The 19,626-nt window shown below is 40.7% G+C and overlaps 1 protein-coding gene across 1 annotated transcript in view; it reads left to right on the top strand.

The window, feature by feature from the left end:
* The window catches only part of LOC118690557 (OTU domain-containing protein 7A-like), a 108,869-nt gene extending 89,918 nt beyond the window's left edge, over positions 1–18,951 (top strand). The window contains 4 exon segments of the mRNA XM_036389343.2: positions 1,395–1,544; positions 5,722–5,836; positions 6,087–6,171; positions 7,964–18,951. Of these exon segments, the coding sequence (XP_036245236.1) occupies positions 1,395–1,544; positions 5,722–5,836; positions 6,087–6,171; positions 7,964–9,397 (1,784 nt within the window). The 3' untranslated portion in view covers positions 9,398–18,951.
* The last annotated feature ends 675 nt before the right edge of the window (positions 18,952–19,626 follow it).

The following is a 19,626-nucleotide window of genomic DNA, read 5'->3' as shown; positions in this document are numbered from 1 at the left end:
GAGCTGCTGCCTTTTTCTGAAAGGAAGAAAAAAAAAAAAAAGGAAAACAGAAGGATACTCAATCCATTTCTATTAGATAAAAGTAAAAAAATACAGGATAATTATACAACCCTTGCTGAGAATCTCTTTATCCTAGATATTCCCTATTAACTTAAATAACCACCAAATTACAGAACACGATACATTTCTGACTGGTCTAAGTGAACAAAGCTCTAATTTTGCCATGTTATTTAGGTGCCCCTTAAAACTCTGCAGAAATCAATCTAATCTGACTTTGAACATTTGAATTTTAAATGTGTGTATCTTGGATTTTTGTTTTTAATGACTCCTTTGCAGCTTCTCATTCAAAAGTTTGCACATATGAGCACAGAAATGTTAGATCTATATGTGGAGCCAGCTCGACCCTATCAGAGCAGGACTCAAAGCATTAAATTCAGGTCACTCTCTACCATGAACTAACAGGATTCTAATTCATGATGGGGTGTTACTTAATTTAAGGGGGATGTTTGGCTGATTAAAAGAGGATGTTCAGCAGGTGACGGAGTTTACAGGAATTTACTTCCACAAGAAAATACTGCATAATTTCAGTTTGCATTGCAAATCATGAACTACAAGTAATGGTTGTAGATTATTCTGTAGGCTATTGAGAAACACACCTGAAAGACAGTGCAGAGTGAGGGATTCATGAGGGGAACTCATCTTGCAAATATTTCAGCAAGTCTCATATTTTTGTAGCAAAAGGAAAAATAATTGGTTGGAAGCAAAAACAGTGAGAGAGTTTTCCTGGCCAAACTTGCTCTTTCCCATAATTATATGTATAAACAAGTGTAGAATCTTTCAAAGGAAAATTGTGCCCCTCCAGATAGAACATTCTATTAAAATTCTACTTGAGGATTTTTGAGTCCTTCCTTAACTTTATCATACATACATGTGTACGTGCATTCAGATATATACAACGTGTGGACTATAAACATGTTTGTAATGTTTCTTATGGATATCTGTAGATGGAAGGCACAAGCAGAGTATGTTACCAAAAGACCTGACACTGTATTTACTGATGATTATTAGAAAATAATTCTGCCTAGAAGCATTACAGGAAGGTACAACTCTGCTTACATGCATGAGAGTCATCAAGATTTTTTTATAAAACCATAATACCTTTACCAATAAACAATTAGAGTAAGAAAAACTATGTAAGAGTGGAAGATCTTCCTTATGGTTCTTTGTTTATTTCCTGACATTTTATAATGAAATTTTACCTGTTGTAATTGTTTTCTGCATTGATTACCCACTTTAAGCTGCTCTCCTGGAGCTCTGATGATATTGCAGCACAATTGTTTATACAACTCATCTGTTCTTTCATATAGTTGTACAAATCTCCTTATTCTCTGCAGCATTTGCACCGATACCATTTGGAGGAATTTATTTGCCACTTGAAGTTCTGCCTAACAGATGCCATTGCTCACCTCTTGTGCTGGCCTATGATCAGGCCCATTTCTCTGCTCTTGTCTCCATGGAACAAAAAGACCAACAGAGAGAACAAGGTATGCTTTAAACACAGCAACACTGGCATATATATTGAATACAGTGCACACAGTACTTTCTTTTACCTGTAGATATATTTATCTGTCAGAAAGGAAACAGTACTCACTAAATTTTATTGCTGCATGTTTAGGAATCTGAGTGGCTCAATCACAAGACAATGGCACAGTCCATTTCTTCCTTTCAAACAGCTGGAATAATATCAGCAGACGGGAGCCTCATTTATCTCAGGCACATCTCTCTGCCTTCAGTATCTCAGGTCCTACAAGAGCAGTAATGTTACAATAATGTTAAATGTCCTTCTTGAGGTTAGCAACTGCTTTTCTGTAGGATCTTCCTATACCTGTACTTCCACAGGAAAGGTGCTGGGAAAGAAACCCCTACCAGATATCCAGCACAGCCTCAGAAACATTAACTACTGACTTTCATGTACAAGTTCATCCAGGTTAATTACAAGGGTTAGTGAATCAAAGTGGTGTTTGTTTTGTGTGACCTGTTTGTACCTCTCTTACTTCAGGGCCTTAAATGCAAAGGCTTCAGTTGTGTAGAGCAGCTGAGAGCATTTGGCATGTAATTTGGGATGAAGAGAATGCTGTAGCTGCCAAGCTAGTTGCTGTTGGAGACTGCAGCAGTCCAGCAGCAGTCACAGCATTGTTGTTGTCCTCCATGTGCTGTGACAGGAGGGAAATGGGCACAGGGATGCTCCAGCAATGCCTGGGGCTTGTACCTTGTCAGCAGAGCAGCTCTGGCAGCTTTGGCACATGGCAAGGGACAGCCACAGTTGTCAAGTGTCAGCAGCAATGGCACAGGGGCCTCAGCATATGGGCAGATTTTGAGCTATCAGAATGCAACTTAGAGCTGCACCCTCTTAAAATAGCATCCTGGAGATCCAGGCCATTCATAACTTGTAGTATTTATGCTCTCACCAAGTGTCAGGAACAGCATCTGAAGGTGTCTGAACTACTGCAGGTACATACACACATATTTAGGCAGCTGCTGAGCTCTCTAGTGGAGGAGACAGTTATGTCTGCATTTGAGAAGTATGTGTGGTCACTTAAATACTGATGTCAATGCTTTAAGTTCTGCTTTGGCATAGAGTCCTGTATCAGAACATTTAAAACACTACTGTAAATAGATATAAAGGGAAAACATGCTAATATCCCCTTGTCTGGAGAGGATTTAAGACACATTTTGACACTTCTTATTACACACAGCCCCTGGCATTCTGATGGTCACCAGGGGCCCTCTTTGAAATCCAGTGTCTGATTAAAAACAGGTAAATACTTTTATATTAATGCAGACTCTACTGATGCAGGTCTTTTGTGTCTTTGTTTATGGAAAACACAGACTAGGTCTCAACTGTCCCTGAGATTGCTCCCTTGGCATTGGAGCTTTTCATGCTGCCGTGCTCAGGCCAAGTAACACTGAGAGAGGTGTGGCAGTGGTCTTGAGCAGCACCATGGCAGTTTCTGTGCCAGCATTTTATTGTACTGGCATGTTCAGAAAGAGTTAAAGTGTTGTTCTTTTTAGATGAATAGTGGCACTTGAGGCATGAGGATGAGAGCTGGGAAGTGCTGTGACTTCCTTCACAGCACAGGAGGCAGCACACCCAGCTAGGGAATGGCAGCAGAGTCCTCACTGTGTGTGTCACACTGCCATGGACCAGCCAGCAGCTGTTGCTTGTCACTTATCCCATCTGTTGGAATTAGGGCTGGTAGGCTGTGCTTGCAGAAGTGCAGTTCCATCTAGAGAGCCACAGCCAAGTGGGGCCAGCACCAACCAAAGCTGCAGACCCTGCTGGGTGTCAGGTAGGTGCTTCAGTCTGTGGGGTTTGCTTTAGAAATGAATGGGGTGGACTCTGCTTGCAGCTGTGACAAAAAAAATACTTTTCTATTTCAGGAACTTGGGGAAATCTTACATTAAACCCCAACTATCAAACAAAATTCCCTGAGAGAGAAAAGCTCTTCCAGTGAAGACAGAATTTTCAAAGTCCTTCACTTTAGCAGATTTGTTTTCCATGAAAACAGCAGTGCTTCCCACCAGCCTATAAGACTATACCTTAGAACGGGGATACAATCAGCACTCAACTCCAGTGAACACATTTCTGACACTCAGAATGCATACAGGAGTTAAGACAACAGTGACATGCTACAGACAATCAGTTCTAAGCTTTGTTTTTTACTTAACTTTGTCTTTTAATAAAATGGAGTATCACTAAGCATTTTTAATAGGTATTTTCAGTATCAGTAGAAATAGCAAGCTTTTAAAAGGATTTTAAAAAATTTGTTTATAAACCAAAATATTTATTTAACTATGTGAAAATGAGTTAGTTTCAAGCTGCCCATAGAGAAGAAAGCCACATTTACCCTTTGAAGTTTCTATCCCAAGAAGAAAGTGCTTCAACTCTCTGGTGGTTCTTTGCTCCAAGCTTTCCATCATCTGTCCTAGGATTACAGTCACAGTTTTTTTACCAGGCTGTACCTGTAAGACCAGGTGCTACCAGAAGGGAACTGCTGTGTTGTAAACTTACAACATTGCTCTTTCCTAAGTTGCCTTCTTCCTTTAAATGGTTGAGGTCAGATGTCAGTCCAGTCAGTGCCTGCCGGTAACTCAGTTAATTGGCAGAATATGCATTTTCCTTGTGAAACACGTTCAGTTAATTGTATTCTCAGTTATTCCAGCTTCTTGGTTGCAATAATTTCATTGAATGCATTAGGGTAAGACCTTGTATTACACCAGGAAGTGTTAGAAGTGCATTCATCTGTCACACCTGCTGTACATTTGTGCTGTTCCGGTGCCCCAGGCTGCTGCAGTGCAGTGTATTCCGAACGGCAGACTTGGGCTCCCCGCGTGTGCCCGGAGCTGCCCTGGGGAGCTCTTGTCCCTCTGTGTCCGTGCGGAGCCTTCGGGGAGCGGCGCCCCCGGGCCGGCTTTGCGGGGCAGAGCGCGGCGGTTCCCGGCGCGGCCGGCAGGGGGCGCCGCCTCGCGGGATTTAGGCCGCTTCGGGCCTTTCTGGGCAGCCCCGGGGCCGCGGAGCCGCTGCGGGGGCGAGGGAGCAGCTTGTGCCCGAAATGCTGCGCCTCCGCTCTGACCGCGCGTGTGTGCTGCACCGCAGAAAGGGTTACAAACAGCATAGAACCCCATGTGAAGTCAGGTTTCAATAACTGAGTGCCACGATGTTTGGGTGGCTTCTCTAAGTTTCTTTGCCCTTGGATTGTCTGGAATGAATACTCAAGGTAAGTCCTGAAGAGCTCTAGTGCAGAAAGGTAAATGCCTTGATTAGCTGTCAGAGGAGCAGCAGTGACCTGCACCATGCCGAGGATCCTACCCAGACCCTCAACAACTTTTACTTGTTTTCCTAATCAAATAGAAGTGAATCGGTGGCTTTAATTAAAACTGACAATGTTTTATTTCTTAGTCGCTTGCTGGTGATGAATGATAGACACTCTGTGACATCTGAGTGTGGTCCCTGCATGCTGAATATAAAGAAGAGGCCGAGTCATTAGGACAGAGCCTGAGCAGAGAGGGGAAAGAGCAGAAGAGCAAAACTGCTGGCAGCAGTGCTGGGCTGTAAGAACAATAATGGCCTTTGCACTGCACTCACTCAGAGGCCTCAAACTGACCTCTTAACCCATATACTTGTTAATCTGTGCTCTTCAATTATGTTCATTCAGTTTGAATCCAAAATCACAGTAGCTTCCTCTCGTTTTCTTTCTTAATGCTGATATCAATATATTTTTATTTCTTTGATAGTACAAAGGTAGTAAACTAAAAAGGCAAAATAACGAACATGTGAATCTCTGATTCTGAGGAATAGGCAGGAACATTGCAACATTTTACTGCTTTCTGCTATTCTAATGGCTCTGTCTCCAGGAAATGTTGATTGTACAGTACAAATGGCCATGTGGTTCTCTCCTGAGGTCTCCCCTCCTCCACAGGTGACTATCATTCACTCCACGAACAATCAGTGTATTAACCTCTCCCTCTTTTATTGCACAAACATGAAAACAGGCAAATGGAGCCCAGTATAAATCATTTGTGGTGCTCTGAATGAGGCAGTTCTGCAGCACAAATTCTACTCTTCTTGAAGCAGTGATTCTGCTTTTCACAGCTGAATCTTTTCTTCTTTTTGCAATTTTTGTTTCCCCCACCCCAATCCTTGTTTCTTCTCTGCTTCAGCGGTGATCCCCCTGACTGACTCTGAACACAAGTTACTGCCTTTGCACTTTGCGGTCGATCCTGGCAAAGACTGGGAGTGGGGAAAAGATGACAATGATAACACCAGACTAGCCAAGTAAGACCTTTCTGTAACTTTGGTGTTAAGCAGTAAAATGTCTTGAGCTGTACCTGGTGGTAGTACTGGGAGAGCTGCTAACAGTGAGGGCTTGGTTCATGTGCTCTTCTTACATGGTAGGAGACATGGGGGGGGGCGGTTCTTCAGCTGACAGTCACAATCAAATGCTGTTGCATCTCCCCCTGTTATGAAGTATTGCTTTTTCTTTCAAGCTTTTTGACTGCTTGTTCCCTTCTTTTTTTATCTTTAGTTTGATTCTGTCTCTTGAGGCAAAGCTTAATCTTCTGCACAGCTACATGAATGTAACCTGGATCCGCATCCCCTCTGAGACACGGGTAAGGTAAACTTCCCCCTTGCTCCCACAGCATGGGAGATTCAAGGATAGGCTGCCTTGCCTATCCTTGAATGAGCTGCAAATAGCTCAGTGCCCTGGCAGCAGGGACAGCCACTCATGGCTCACTGACACCAATCAGGCTTACAGATTTTTCTGGTTATTTGTTTTAATAGCACTATTGCTTGTATATTTTTTGCTGAAATGTGTCTTCTAGCTTACTTTTTCTGGTATAAATTTCAGTTATTTGTGTAATTTAAAGAAAACTTTTCTCACCATTGTCATCTCAGAACTTTGTCTTGCTCTCCTGATGCTAGTGTCAGGTCACCAATCTCTTTCTGAGAGTGCATTTGCACTTGTGGACAACTCCCAGTTTGGAGTGGCTGACAAAAGGCTATAGACTGGCACTAAACTGTAGCCTGCCTCTTCCAGAGAGCTGTTTTAGAACTATGCCCAGCTGGCACTGAAATTTCTCTGCAAATTGCATTTGAATAGGTGGAGGGGTTGGGCTGGAAGCAAAAGGTTGCTAGGGGAGGATGGAGGTGATTTAGACAGCCTACACAGATGGATTTTGAACAGAGAAAGAGAACACAAAAGGAGAAAGTATTTGAACAAGATGCAAGAGAGGAAAAATCCATTTTTCTACAGTAGTAGCTACCATATCAGAAAAAGGAGAGTCAAAATGGTCCTGCAGTTGTAAGTGGTGAGCCCTTGTGGAACCTGGGTTACCTCTCCCTGCTCACATTTGCTGCATGATCATGGTCAGGTCACTGCAGCACTTTCCCCTCTGCTCTGTGGGAATAACACCTCTGCTCCCAACTGAGTGTTGGGGTGCTCAGGGCTTCCTGGGAGAGAGGACATGGAAGTACCCAGGGACAATGTTGGCAGGTATTTCCAGACCATAAGTATACACATGTACAGAGCGTACCCTCCCCATGTCCTTGTAGCCAGTTGAATATTTTAGATTTATCTCTAGCAGATTTTAGGTTCATGGTGCCTGAAAGCAAGGCTGTTCTGCAGCAGTACATGAACAGAGTCCTGTTCTAAAGTACCCTAGGATCCATGTTATTGCATTTTCAAGGAAGGTGTTTTATCATGTAACCTAAAATATAAAGTGGATCTCAGGATTATGACCAGTTTTATCTGCATTGCCTTTCCAATAAACATGAATACACATCTTTGTATTCCTCAGCCGACTTGCTTGAGTTTAATGTTTGATATTTCATATGAGATGTTTAGCTCCAGTGCATCCTCCCTTTAATTTTCATGCACCAGTGACCTAAATAAATAAAAAGTTAATTCAAATAAGTTGGGTTTTGAACATAATCAATTTTGAAATACTGCTGCACACAGGTTTGTGTGCTGTATGCCCCTCACAGCTTTCGGCAGCAGCTCATTCCCCTTCCATTGCATCTTCCCCAGCTCCTTTCCTGCAGCCTGAGGGACAGCCTACACTGCTGATCCTCCCTGTCCTGGCTCTCTGGGCCAGGAGGGAACTCGCTTTCCCCCAAGACTCAGACACTGACTTTCACAGAGCATCTGAGTGACTGACCTCTATTCTACAAATGTGCCTGAAATGAGCCAAAAGCTACTTAGGAACAAGCAAAATAACATAATGAGCACAGCTAGAAAAGCTTTATTTAGTGATGGAACCAGTCAAAAATGTCAGTGCATAAATTAAAAAGTGTATTTAAAATCGGTGTCAAAACCTGTATTGAATTTGGGGTGGGTATTTTTGCACCAACTCCTGTATGAAATGAATTTTGCTGTATCTAATTATAATTCCTTTTCCATAGCAGGCCCCTTTGGCTCAACCAGAATCCCCTACAGCTTCTGCTGGAGAAGACGTGCAGTCTCTGGCTGACTCCATGGACTCAGACCGAGATTCCATCTGTAGTAATTCCAATGGCAATAACGGCAAAAACGGTAAAGAAAAAGAAAAGGACAAACAAAGGAAAGATAAAGACAAAACCAGGACGGATTCAGTTGCCAATAAAATAGGAAGCCTCAGTAAAACCCTGGGAATTAAACTGAAAAAGAACATGGGTGGTCTTGGAGGTCTGGTGCATGGGAAGATGAGCAGAGCCAATTCAGGGAATGGAAAAAATGGTGACACAGTAGAGAAAGTCAAAGAGAAGAAGTCCAAGTCTCGCAAAGGGAGCAAAGAGGAATCTGGACAGTCTGCGAGCACGTCTCCGTCTGAGAAGACCACTCCATCTCCGACTGACAGAGCCAGCAGTTCCCCCACTGAAAAAGTGAACACTAAACCCTTCTCTGACAAGCAGTCTGACCCATGGAAGTACAGCACAGACGTGAAACTCAGCCTAAATATTTTGAGAGCTGCCATGCAGGGTGAACGAAAGTTTATTTTTGCTGGCCTTCTTTTGACCAGTCACAGGCATCAGTTCCACGAGGAGATGATCGGCTATTACCTGACCAGTGCCCAGGAGCGCTTCAATGCAGAACAGGAACAGAAAAGAAAGGAAGCTGAGAAAAAGGCTGCGCTGAATGGCTCCTCTAGCAGGAAACTGGAGCTAGAGGCATTTTCAAAAGAAAAATTAGAACCATCTCCTCAGGATAGGGCATCACCCGTCTTACCTCAAAGCCATACGACCCAACTGGTTTTAAAGTTTAAAGACCGCACTAGTCCCACTCCTGGGTCCTTTTCTTCACCCAGCAACGGTGCCAAGAGAAGCGGCCCCATCCCGGTGTCTGCCCACTATAGCCATACCCCCCCTGTTCAAAGGCAAAGTGTCATCCATTTGCATGACGTCAACTCCAAGCCATCGAGCTTCCAGGATGATACCTACAAGCCAGTGGTTGGCACCCTGAAAACCTGTGCCACCTACCCCCAGCAGAACAGGTCACTGTCCTCGCAGAGCTACAGCCCCGCACGGCTGCCCGGGATGCGCACAGTGAACACGGTGGAGTCGCTGAGCTACGCCAGGCCGGCCGAACACAAGTCCCAGACCTACACCAATGGCTTCAACACCGGGGACATCAGAGACTGCTTGGAGTACGCTGACGAGGATGCTCCTCAGAGCTGGCTGAACAACGACAAAAACCAAGGCAGAAGCACAGTTTGCCCAATATATTCCATCCAGCAGAACCGCTGTAAGAAGGAGAACTGTTCCTTTTATGGTCGTCCTGAGACTGAAAATTACTGTTCCTACTGCTACAAAGAGGAGTTAAAGCGCAGGGAGAGGGACAGCAAGGGACACAGGCATTGAGGATTCTTCCATGACTACTTAGTTTTACCATTTTCTTACTTACAAAGTAAACAGTGTTGGATTGCAGTAAAAGGAATCCTTAAAGAATAAAGGATTGATGAGTAAATAGTGTCTAGCTCTTCGCTTTTCTGGGGCAATGAGGAAATAATAGGAATAATTTATCATAAAAATATTATTTTCCATTTTGTCAGTGTCTTTTTTACATGTACTGGTAAGCTGAAGGGTTGTTTACTCCTTTGTCAGTGCTGTGTATATGTTTGGTCAAAAGTTTACTAATGGTGCCTGAATTTACACTGATATCACTCAGGTAGTAGAATGATAGGGGAATGTCATACTAGTGAAGATGTGGTGTTGTAGTAGGGTAGTATCTGCCTTGCAGACATTTGAAATTATATAGGTATAGAGTATTTTTTCCTTAGTAAAACCTAAATTTTTCATAGCCTTTTTTTTTAGGAGGGTAGTGATTTTGCATACTGCACATTTTTAACATGGCAGCATATGGCATTGCTACTAATGTTTGTGTATTTCAGTCTGAAATTGAATGATTCTGGAAAAATGGGAGTGAAAGGTCTGAATTCATGAGGGCTGTAGGTCATCTTAACTTTCAGTTCTTACCAATTATTTCTAAATTTTCATTGAAAAAAAAAAAGTAGATTTGAGCCACTTTTGTTTGCACTGAGTTTTTGAAGAGGTTTTATAGGAAAATTCAATATGACTTTATGTCCCCAAGCCCCCACACCATATAGTTCTGCACACCTGAATTTTAGACGTATTTCTGTTGATGTTAAAATGCAGAGAAATATTACAATAAAATATTTTTAAAAATTACTAGATATGGAAAATTTCATGACCAGCTAGGAAATTTAGGATCATTTTAGACTCCAACTGCTTGCCAAAACCAATGCAATGCATCAATTTATTGCCTTAGCTAGTGCATGAACCTAATCATTATTTACTTACTGCTTCTGAACATTATTGAGTGATAATTATTGCAAGTGTAACTACTTGAGCCTTTCTTGAAGACTGTTGGCTCCCACTCTTTTCAAGTCTCCTAGTGAGTCATCTCCCCCCCAGCAGGCTCCCAGATGGCTGTAAAATGCCTCCAGCAGGAATGGCAGCTCCTAGCACAGATTTGCACAAGTCTGAGATCCAAATATTTACGTAAGTGTTTGCAATAACTTCTGAAAATAAAACTTTGCTCACAGAAGCATTTCTGCAAAGCAGACACTGCAGATACTGTTGAAGTAGATGGATGCCATGAGGAAGTTTTCTGGGATACAGCTCTGGGTTTGCACCCCTCCACCATCAGCTGGCAGAATGCAGAACAGGAGCTGTTTGGTGTTGTTACCCTTGTGAACAATGGCTCATTTTAAGAGCCAATTTTGCATAACAGGTGAAGGTACTGCCTTCAGGGCTGCTGACTCTGCCACCTCAAGGTGCAGAACAGGAGTTCTGCCTTCCTCATTAAGGAATATGGCCCACACAGGAAAGATTCTTTGCCAAAGAATCTCCATTTCTGATTATTTGCTTGCTGCAGCCCAATTTTAATTCTTGACAACGGTGGCACCGTTGCATACAGTTAATCCTAATTAACCCTGAAACCAAGTCCCCTGTGAAACAAGATACACAAACTTCTGCTGCTGTGTCCTGGCTTTCAGAAAAAGCACGTGAGCTTTTCCAGTGTCCCAGACTGGTAGAACTGAGAACATACTTAAAATTGACCATATTTTTAGGTTTTCTGCTGAATGGGAGTTTTCAAAATAAGTTCCTTGGTCCCTTGTATAAAAAGTTAGGGTCTTTGCCATGTTAGCTGTTCCATGAATCCAGACCTGTACTTTGTATTTCTTACTGTATACTAAGCATACACTGAATCTTACTGAACTTGCATTCCTTCATGAAAGGAAAACGTTGGTATTTGTTAAAGCTCCATGTGACTTCTGTCCTTAAGGTAAGCACCTTCCAAATCCCTTGTCTCCTGTTGCATACACCGGTAAGCAGTGTCCTGTTTTGCTTTGCTGTTGTGATTATTACATTTAAGTTCTAATTGTCAAAGAAAACTGGGATTGCAAATTATTCTAAAACAAGCCAGACCATGTTAAAAGAAATTCAGTATTATACCTGATTGTGTTTGCTGCTGAGACTGAGAAAACTGGCAGGATATGACTTCAAGAAAAACAGAAATATTTAAGAATTCTTAGGGCATTAGAGTAGCAGAACTGTGTAATACTCTAAGAATCATTTCTGTGTAAAGTTGTCCTTAAGAAATATTACATTAGCAGCAAACCACACCAGCCCAAGTGCTGAAGTGAGTTACATCTGTTCTGAATGAGGAAAAAAGCAGGTCATGTGTAAAAATAAGCAATTACCATGAGATTTTGCTGTTTCCCATTTTTACAGGGTTCATTTCTATAGTATGTTTTTATGATCTTCTCATAAAAGAAAGAGATTTACAACTGGTCAGCATTTAGGTATAATTTACTCTGTTCTGAATTATTTAATACATTGTGCTTGCGTGTTAGATTATTTTGAAAAGTTAGTCAGTCTTGTCTGTGTGAGATACCAAACCTGAGTGTTCATTATCATCCTCAGGACACTCAGATATTTCAATAAATATTTACCTCTACAGGATTGCTCACTTTAAAATATCTGTTGTATGAAATACTGACAGAACCCTTTTTAGTTGTGCCTATTTCCTTAGAATCTTTTTGTTGGGATATCTTTGAATAATTTTCTAATTGGTGTTTTCTTTTAGAATTCTCTTCAAATATTATTTCTGTTTCTGGTTTATTTGTGGCAGCTGTGCCATAGCTGTCATTAAACAGACCAAACATGCAGAAACTGTGCCCTCCTCCTGAAGAAGTGTTGTTCCATTAAAAGAAGACTGTAACTATAGAAGAAAATTTTCTACCTATTTTTGTAGAGAGAATTCCCAATTGCTTTGTGAGTTGCATTCACCAGGGCTGAAAGACATTGTGCCATTCCTTAGCTACATGCTAGAGGTAATTATCTTTGGATGTATTTTTCTGTTGTACTATATGCTAACCTCTCAGTGCTCTTTTGCCTTATTTTTCCTGACAATTGGAAGTGTTTGCAGCCCACAGGCCAGCCAGCCCTGTGCCTGATCTGCTCTCCCTACACCCTCCAGAGCTGTAGAGTTCCCACATAGTCCCAGATACGGAGAAATCAGCTTTGCTTTGGAGGGACCCTACTCATTCCTTCTGTTAGCCCGACTGGCTGCAATGAACACATGTATTTTTGCATTTGTATGTGCTTTTCCCCCCTCTCTTCTTGATATTGATTCAGCGTTTGTCACTGTAGTCCAGATTTCAGAAGTAGAGGGTAAATGCTGGGTAGGCTACACCTTCCCAGATGGATCACCAGGAAATATTTAGGTTGGAGGAAGCTGGAATTCTTTTAAAGTGTGAATGTGTAATTTTTCTAATTTAAAAAAGGCTTAAACCTATTATGCAATTTTTTTTTTTACTTTGTTCTAAACAATGATGCAAATGTCTGTTTCTAACAGAGGATACCTGTGATACATAATGGGTTTCAGTCATGCTTTATATTAAAGTTTCATTTTAAATTATTTATACAGAGTTAATAAGCCACTGTTAGAGTTTACTAATATATTTTCAGAGGTGGGTGTCAGTTGTAGCATATGGCTAACAAGCAGCTCCTTCAGAAGAAGATTTTGTAGACTATCAAAAGTAACTTCAGATTTTGGATTTTAAAACAATTGGTGAACCTTTTGTTCTATAAATACAATGGCAATATTGTCCCAGCTTTCTTTAGCAATTAGTTGCTTCTTCCTGAATCAAAGGTAACGTGAGGAGCATCAGTAAAAGAAAGGTGCTGTACTTGAAAAGCTTTGTGTTGCTTGTATCCTAGAAGTCTAAGCAGGCCAAGTGGAGCGTTCAGGGTGTTTGTGGGGCTGGGAGCTGAGGTGTGAGCAGTGCAGCGCGGCCCAGAGGGCGCTGAGGACACTGCCCAGGTGCCCAGGACCTGTCACAGCCGGCTGCAGGGCCCGGAGGGCTGCTCCTCATCTGCTGGGGTGGTGAACGTGCAGGTATCGAAACACAGCACAGAGCTGACAAACACTGCCCTCCACCTCCCCTCTCTGACACAGCCACTCTGGTGCTCACCTTCACCAGTGGGACTGCTCTCCCTGACAGCAAGCAGACTGCTTCTCTTCAGAAACTCTCAGCAAGTGTTACACAAGAAATGTTTTTGATGGAGGCCTGAGCCTTTGGCAGTGCCTGCTCCCCACAGGCTGCCTACCTTCCTCTTCCAAGGAGACAATGGATGAGAATTCTGCCTGAGAAGTAGAGAGAAGCCTTAGGTCTGTTTGGGCTGCCTTTGCTGTCCTCTGCAGTGTGTGGACAGAATCCCATTAGCAGTGGGGGCCTTAAACCAGGTGCTTCATTGACATGTAAAACATTGCAAACTGGCTAGTAAGGGAGTACGGTCTTCATAGCACTGTGAGTGTTTTGCACAGGTGAAAACCCATATGTTCATAGAAACCACAATGATCTCAGATAAACATAAGTCCAGAGAAGCAAAATTACTGATGCTGATTGTAGATGGCGTTTTAGCTTAGTGTATTTTAAGTCTCTGTCAGTGTTATGAAGAGTATTTGTTTTAGGGAATGGCAGCTTATGTGGAGGATCACCAAACTATAGCATAGAAATGAAATTATTTCAGTAACTGACACTAATATCTATTTTAATTTGCACATGGATTTCCAGTGTATATGACTAAAATATTATATTGTTAAAAATGAGAGGAAAACAACACAAAGGTGTTTGTAAGTATGTTCTATTTCTAGACTTAAGGCTGTATTATGTTGGAATTCTACAATCCAAGTTTAAATTGTAGTATAGAAATTATTTTTATATTATTTTCAAAATACACTACAGAGCAATATTTTGCGCCTTGATTATAAACAGGGTCATCATTTTAGTGGGTTACTTTCAGAAATGCTGGTAGAAATTAACCATGAAAAGAAAGCTTTGTAAATGTACTTGTTTTTAACTGCTCTGTCTGTTGTGCACATTGTATCTAATATGAGTTGAATATACAATTTTTTATTAATTGAAAAGCTTTAAATTTTTCTTTATGTATTTTGGTACAACAATGTTCCTCTATTTAATTCTCTTCCAGTCCTAGCCAATAGCCACTTTTATAAGCAGCTTCTGAATAACATGCATCTGGAAAATTTCCTTACCAAATGAAACATTTCTGCACAGATATTGATTGACTTGGGACATTCATAATACACCCTGAATCCATTGGAGTAGGATTCATTTGTTTGTTTGTTTGTTTTTTTTTAAAGAGAATCAGCTATTTATTATTCCTTCAGAATGAAAGTCAAGAATGAATGCAACCATTTAGCATCTGGAATAAAAAAATCACTCTAGATCATGGAAATGTCATCCCTAATTGGCAGGTACATCCTCTTAATATGTATCAAGTAGGGATTAGCTTCTTGCAGATTGAAGTGTTCAGATTCTATTTCTTCATAGTTCTTTGTACTGTACATATTAATTACTGATGAACTGTGCAAAGAAAAAGACTTCACAAACTAATGCCTATGTTAAATTAGAAGTCTGTGTAGTTTTTAAAATTCCCTAACTTTTTTTGGTTTAGTTTGTTGGGATTTGTTTGTTTAAGAATTACTATTAAGGTGTTTACTGCAACCAAAATTTTCAAACCTGGATACCTAATGATTGTGCATCTGGGTTTCTCCTGATCAACAGACTGGTTTTAAGGTGTACTGAGCATCAGTTTGTGTGGGAAGAAAAGCTCCCTCTTGGTTTCAGAAAATCAATTGAGTGTTACTCAAACAGTCTTTATTCGAGTCTTTTCCTTATTAGCACTCTTCTTTTCAGTCAGTGGAATTTACATTTTATCTTTAGCATTCTTCCATGTGGAAACAAATAATTGGGCTTATTCATAAAGTGATTGTTTGAGTATGTTGAGATGTTTGAGTACTCGCCTTACTTACCAAAACACCACATAATTGTTTAACTGTTGAATTCTTAATGGGGCTCTTGTATTCCACTGCTGGGGTGGGGAAATAAGACCTTATTTTTTCCTTGGGTATCGTGATCCTGTTCTTTGTCTGATTGGGTTATTCCTCTGAAGTGAATATGCTATTGTGATTGCTGTTTTCTGATGGTTTATCTCCCATTACCTGAATGCCTGTACTGTACCAAGAGAATTGAAATGGCTGATGCACATTTGCACTGTGGAACAGGCCATGTGGGTTAAAGCCACCGTGTTCCAAACAGCCTTAAAATTATTACTCTCTGGGGACTGAGAGTCACTTAACTGGATGCAGCCTCTGTCCTACTTCCTCATTTAACCATGACTGTAAAAATTTCAAGCCTGGTAGTCTGTGTGTCTCTAGACATATTCATCTGAATACCCTGTAATCTTAACAGAAAATTTTCTTTAAAATATTGTGCTTCTTTAAAGAGTGTTAATGTGTCAGGAAACCTTAGTCAAAAGAGGAGATGGAGTAAAACCAGAGAAATTATCGTGGCTAGTGGAGGAACCAGGGCACCAAAATACTAAAAAGGGGGAAATTATTAAGATGTATCAAAGCTATTTCCTGTCAACATTGTATGTTTTGTAGATCTTCCTGTATTCTGGGAAAACAGAGAAATGTTTTTGCCATTCCTCTCTGCATCTAATGGAGCCTCTTACTTTGTTGCAGAGGTTTGCTCTTGGGGAAGAAGGGAGAAAAGGAAGTTCTCTTCCCTTCTTAAAGCAAATTCTAGTGGCAGAATCATCTGAGATTGCAAAAATATGATCCAATGTTGGAACTAAACAGTGCCTAACTCTTATGTGCATTCTGTATTTAATTTCCGTTTTGCCCCTTTCAAACACCATTTCTTTAGAAAAAGAAGGATGGGGAAGTTAAGAGACTAAGCTTGTATGTTAATGATCCAGTTCTTCCTTCTTTCACATGTGGAATCTATATAAACATGAGAAGAGTTACACTAGAGTTGCACTTGCCCTGCTGAGAGGTAAAAGCCACCAAATAGGTAAATTCCATTTACCAAATAGGTAAATTCCATGAAATTGCATTGTCACAGAGTAAAATGGAACCTTTGCCTGATGAAGGCTGACAGCATGTCAGCAGCTTGAGAGCCATGGCTGCCGTAACTGAATCAGCAGCTCTTGATCATTCTTGCCTTTAACACAGGTGCAGTTCACTCTGGCCCAGGGTGTCTGAACAGTATCTTTGTAGTAAAGATGAAGTGGAACACTGCCTTGCTGCCATTTGCTTCCAGGTTTGAGTAACAAAAAGCCTCTTCCCCATGCTTTTGGTTAAAATAAGCAGGAGATGCAGCCAGCAGAATGTGGCATCTTAGGCTCAGAGAATGCCCCACATCTCCTTTAAATGGGCTTTGCAATCAGGTATGAATTGAAACACAGCCATATGGGCGTCACAGAAGCGCTCTCATCTTTCAACTTTGAAAATTGTGAGCACTTTAAATACTAACAAAAATGGAGTAATGGTTTTATTGTTTATTTGCTCAAGATTCTGAGTACTGTAAATACAGTCTTTGTATAATGCACAGTGTGTGTACAGTACAGAAATGCTTTTCCCTCAGAGCCACCAGAGAGTCTTGCATGCACATGGTGCCCAACTCTGCCCACTCACCCTAACCAAGAGGAACAAACAGGATTTAGGCCTAGACTAAATAATGGATGAAATTAGCCACATAGACCTAAACAGCTGCGAGTTCCCAACCGAAATGTTCTAGGCCAGCTTTGACAGCTTTGTACAAAACTCCATCCCAATGACTGAGATTAGGTTTGTGCTTTTTCCTGGGGAGGGGCAATTACTTCTGTGTCTTTTCCAAGCCCATTGCTCTTAGTCTCTAACTCCTGTGTTTGTAATGTGCCAGGCTTAGCATGATTCAGCTAGGAAGCAGTTTTTAAAATTTCCATAGAGCTCTTGTTTTCTTTTTGGAATCCATCTCGAGTTTTACTTTGCATTGAATTTTAAGACATAAAATATTATGAACTTTTCATAATGCCTTGAATTTGTCTCTTGTGGGGCTGAAAGACTTTGTTCTCCTTGGGAGGCCTTGTTCTTCTTCATTGAGTCTTGTGACTAACAGTTTTGTATGGAAAAAGTTGAATGAACCATTGAAAGTATCTCCGCTGTTTACATGTACTTCTGCCATTTGGTACACGTTGTGTTGTTAAAACCCAATGCCTCTCAGACATGGGCAAAGCTTGAAGGACAGTCTGAAGTACTAGATGCAAAAGGTATATGTAGTTAATTCATCAGAACTCTACTGTTGCTATTATATAATATGCCCCCCCCCATTGTTTGTACATCTTTTTTCCTATCGCTAACTTTTTTTTAATCTTCTGTTTTCTTAGACAAATTCTAAAGCTCTTTGTCCTTAAAGCCTGTGATAGATTTTCCAGTAAAGAAGATTTGGTTTTGCAGTTCAGGTGTATATAGAGTGGCTTGTCTCCCTAACAAGAATTAAGGTAACAGATGTTGCACCCTTGGCTTAAAAAAGTATTTTTACTCATTAACTGAGAGTCTCTGTTCAATTATAACCAAAGCTAATTATATAAAGTGTCAGGACTGGTAATGTGACTCTATCTAATAACCTGACCAACTCAGCATTTTTAACCCATAGAAATGTACAATAAATGTATTTGTATTTGAAGTCTATTTCAAAGAAAGTAATTGGCTCTCATGGGGGCTTAAGAAAATGTTAATAAAGAATAAAGTAAGTCTCATTGATTTTGGTTGGCTGAGAATTCAACTTCTTCATAGTCTTACCACTCTTCTCATTTTTCAGAGTCTGAGTTTCTTGTTGCCTTCTATAAGTTTATACTCTTTTAGCAAATATTGACTTAGGCTTTCAATAAACTATGTAATAGAAATTACAGAAATTTATTTATAGCTGAAATTACTCTTCAGGTTTTTTGTTTGATCATTTTCATGCAAAAATGAATGAATTTTTCTTTTCCCATTTCCCCTCCATATTTATAATTTCAAAACACACTTGGTTGCAGTCACCTTTCTCTGCAAAAGAAAACAGTTGATGATTTTTAAGCTGACTGCCATATTGTTTGAATCTACTGTTAAAATGAAACAGGAGCATTAATTAACATTCAAGAATAAGAAATATTTCTTGTTGTGAAAAATGTGAGTTCTTGAGAACCTTTTCTACATACAGTTTTCATTCAAGTTAAATGTCATTTTTAATCTGATCCATACTTTGACAAAGATGATGTGTAAGAGCTGTTTTTAGCAGTTGGATTGTTACTTTGTAAAGTATTAAAGCACTAAACCAATTTTTGCAATAGGTAGTAAAACTTGCTTTTGTTTTGAAAAACTTCCAGTTATAACTGTTGCACTTTTTATAGCAGAACTGTATTTAATTTCTTTCTTTTATGAAAGATTACTCAAAGTAACTGATAGCTCTGTAATCTGTGTGAATTGGCTTCTCCATTATTTGAATCTGAGAGAAGCTACAATGCCTATTCAATAAAATTAACTTATTTCTAAAGTACCTGTTTGCTTGAATTCTTGTTTGTGCTTTCTCTGTGCTCTCTCAGGGTGATGCTGGACAGACCCAGGGAAGAAGCAGGGACAAGGGTAAGGGGCTGCTGCAATTTGTGAGGGCAATTGGCTCAGCACAACCTTGTGTGCTGCTGCCATAAAGTGCATTTAAATACCAAATTGAGTCCCTTTCCCAAAACTCCATCTAGCCTGGATACCTTGCTGAAATCAAGCCGTTAATTCTGTTACCTCAGAGGAAACAAAATGAAAGCAGTTCAAGCAGCCTAACATTGGTATAAACCCCAGAGCAGGAGCAAGTACAAGTCCTGTGGGAAAGATTTCATTTCTCTTGCCTGTTGTAGGGGCTAATTCTGTCTTATCTAATTTCAGTGTATGTGGGGGGATAGAATGTAAGAAAATAAAGACAGTGCAGAAGATAATCTCAGCCTGAGGAGTTGCAGCTGTACTAATTACCAAAGATTAAGAACAGGCCTGCCCTTAACAGGCACAGCTGTGTCCAATAAGGATGAGTGCTATACAAGAGTGGGTTAGCTGGGTGAGAAGGGAGCTGGAGTTTGTTGCTGTGCTGTGAGGAAGAAGGAGTCAGTGCTGCAAAGAGCTGCCTATGAGAAATCACCGAGGTTTGGAGCTTTTGCAATAAGATGACAAGTGTACATCAGAAATG

Source organism: Molothrus ater, chromosome 13, assembly GCF_012460135.2.
Source record: "Molothrus ater isolate BHLD 08-10-18 breed brown headed cowbird chromosome 13, BPBGC_Mater_1.1, whole genome shotgun sequence".
NCBI classification, from domain to species: domain Eukaryota; kingdom Metazoa; phylum Chordata; class Aves; order Passeriformes; family Icteridae; genus Molothrus; species Molothrus ater.
Note: the sequence above shows the minus strand (reverse complement) of the source record. Positions and strands in the feature narration are given on the sequence as shown.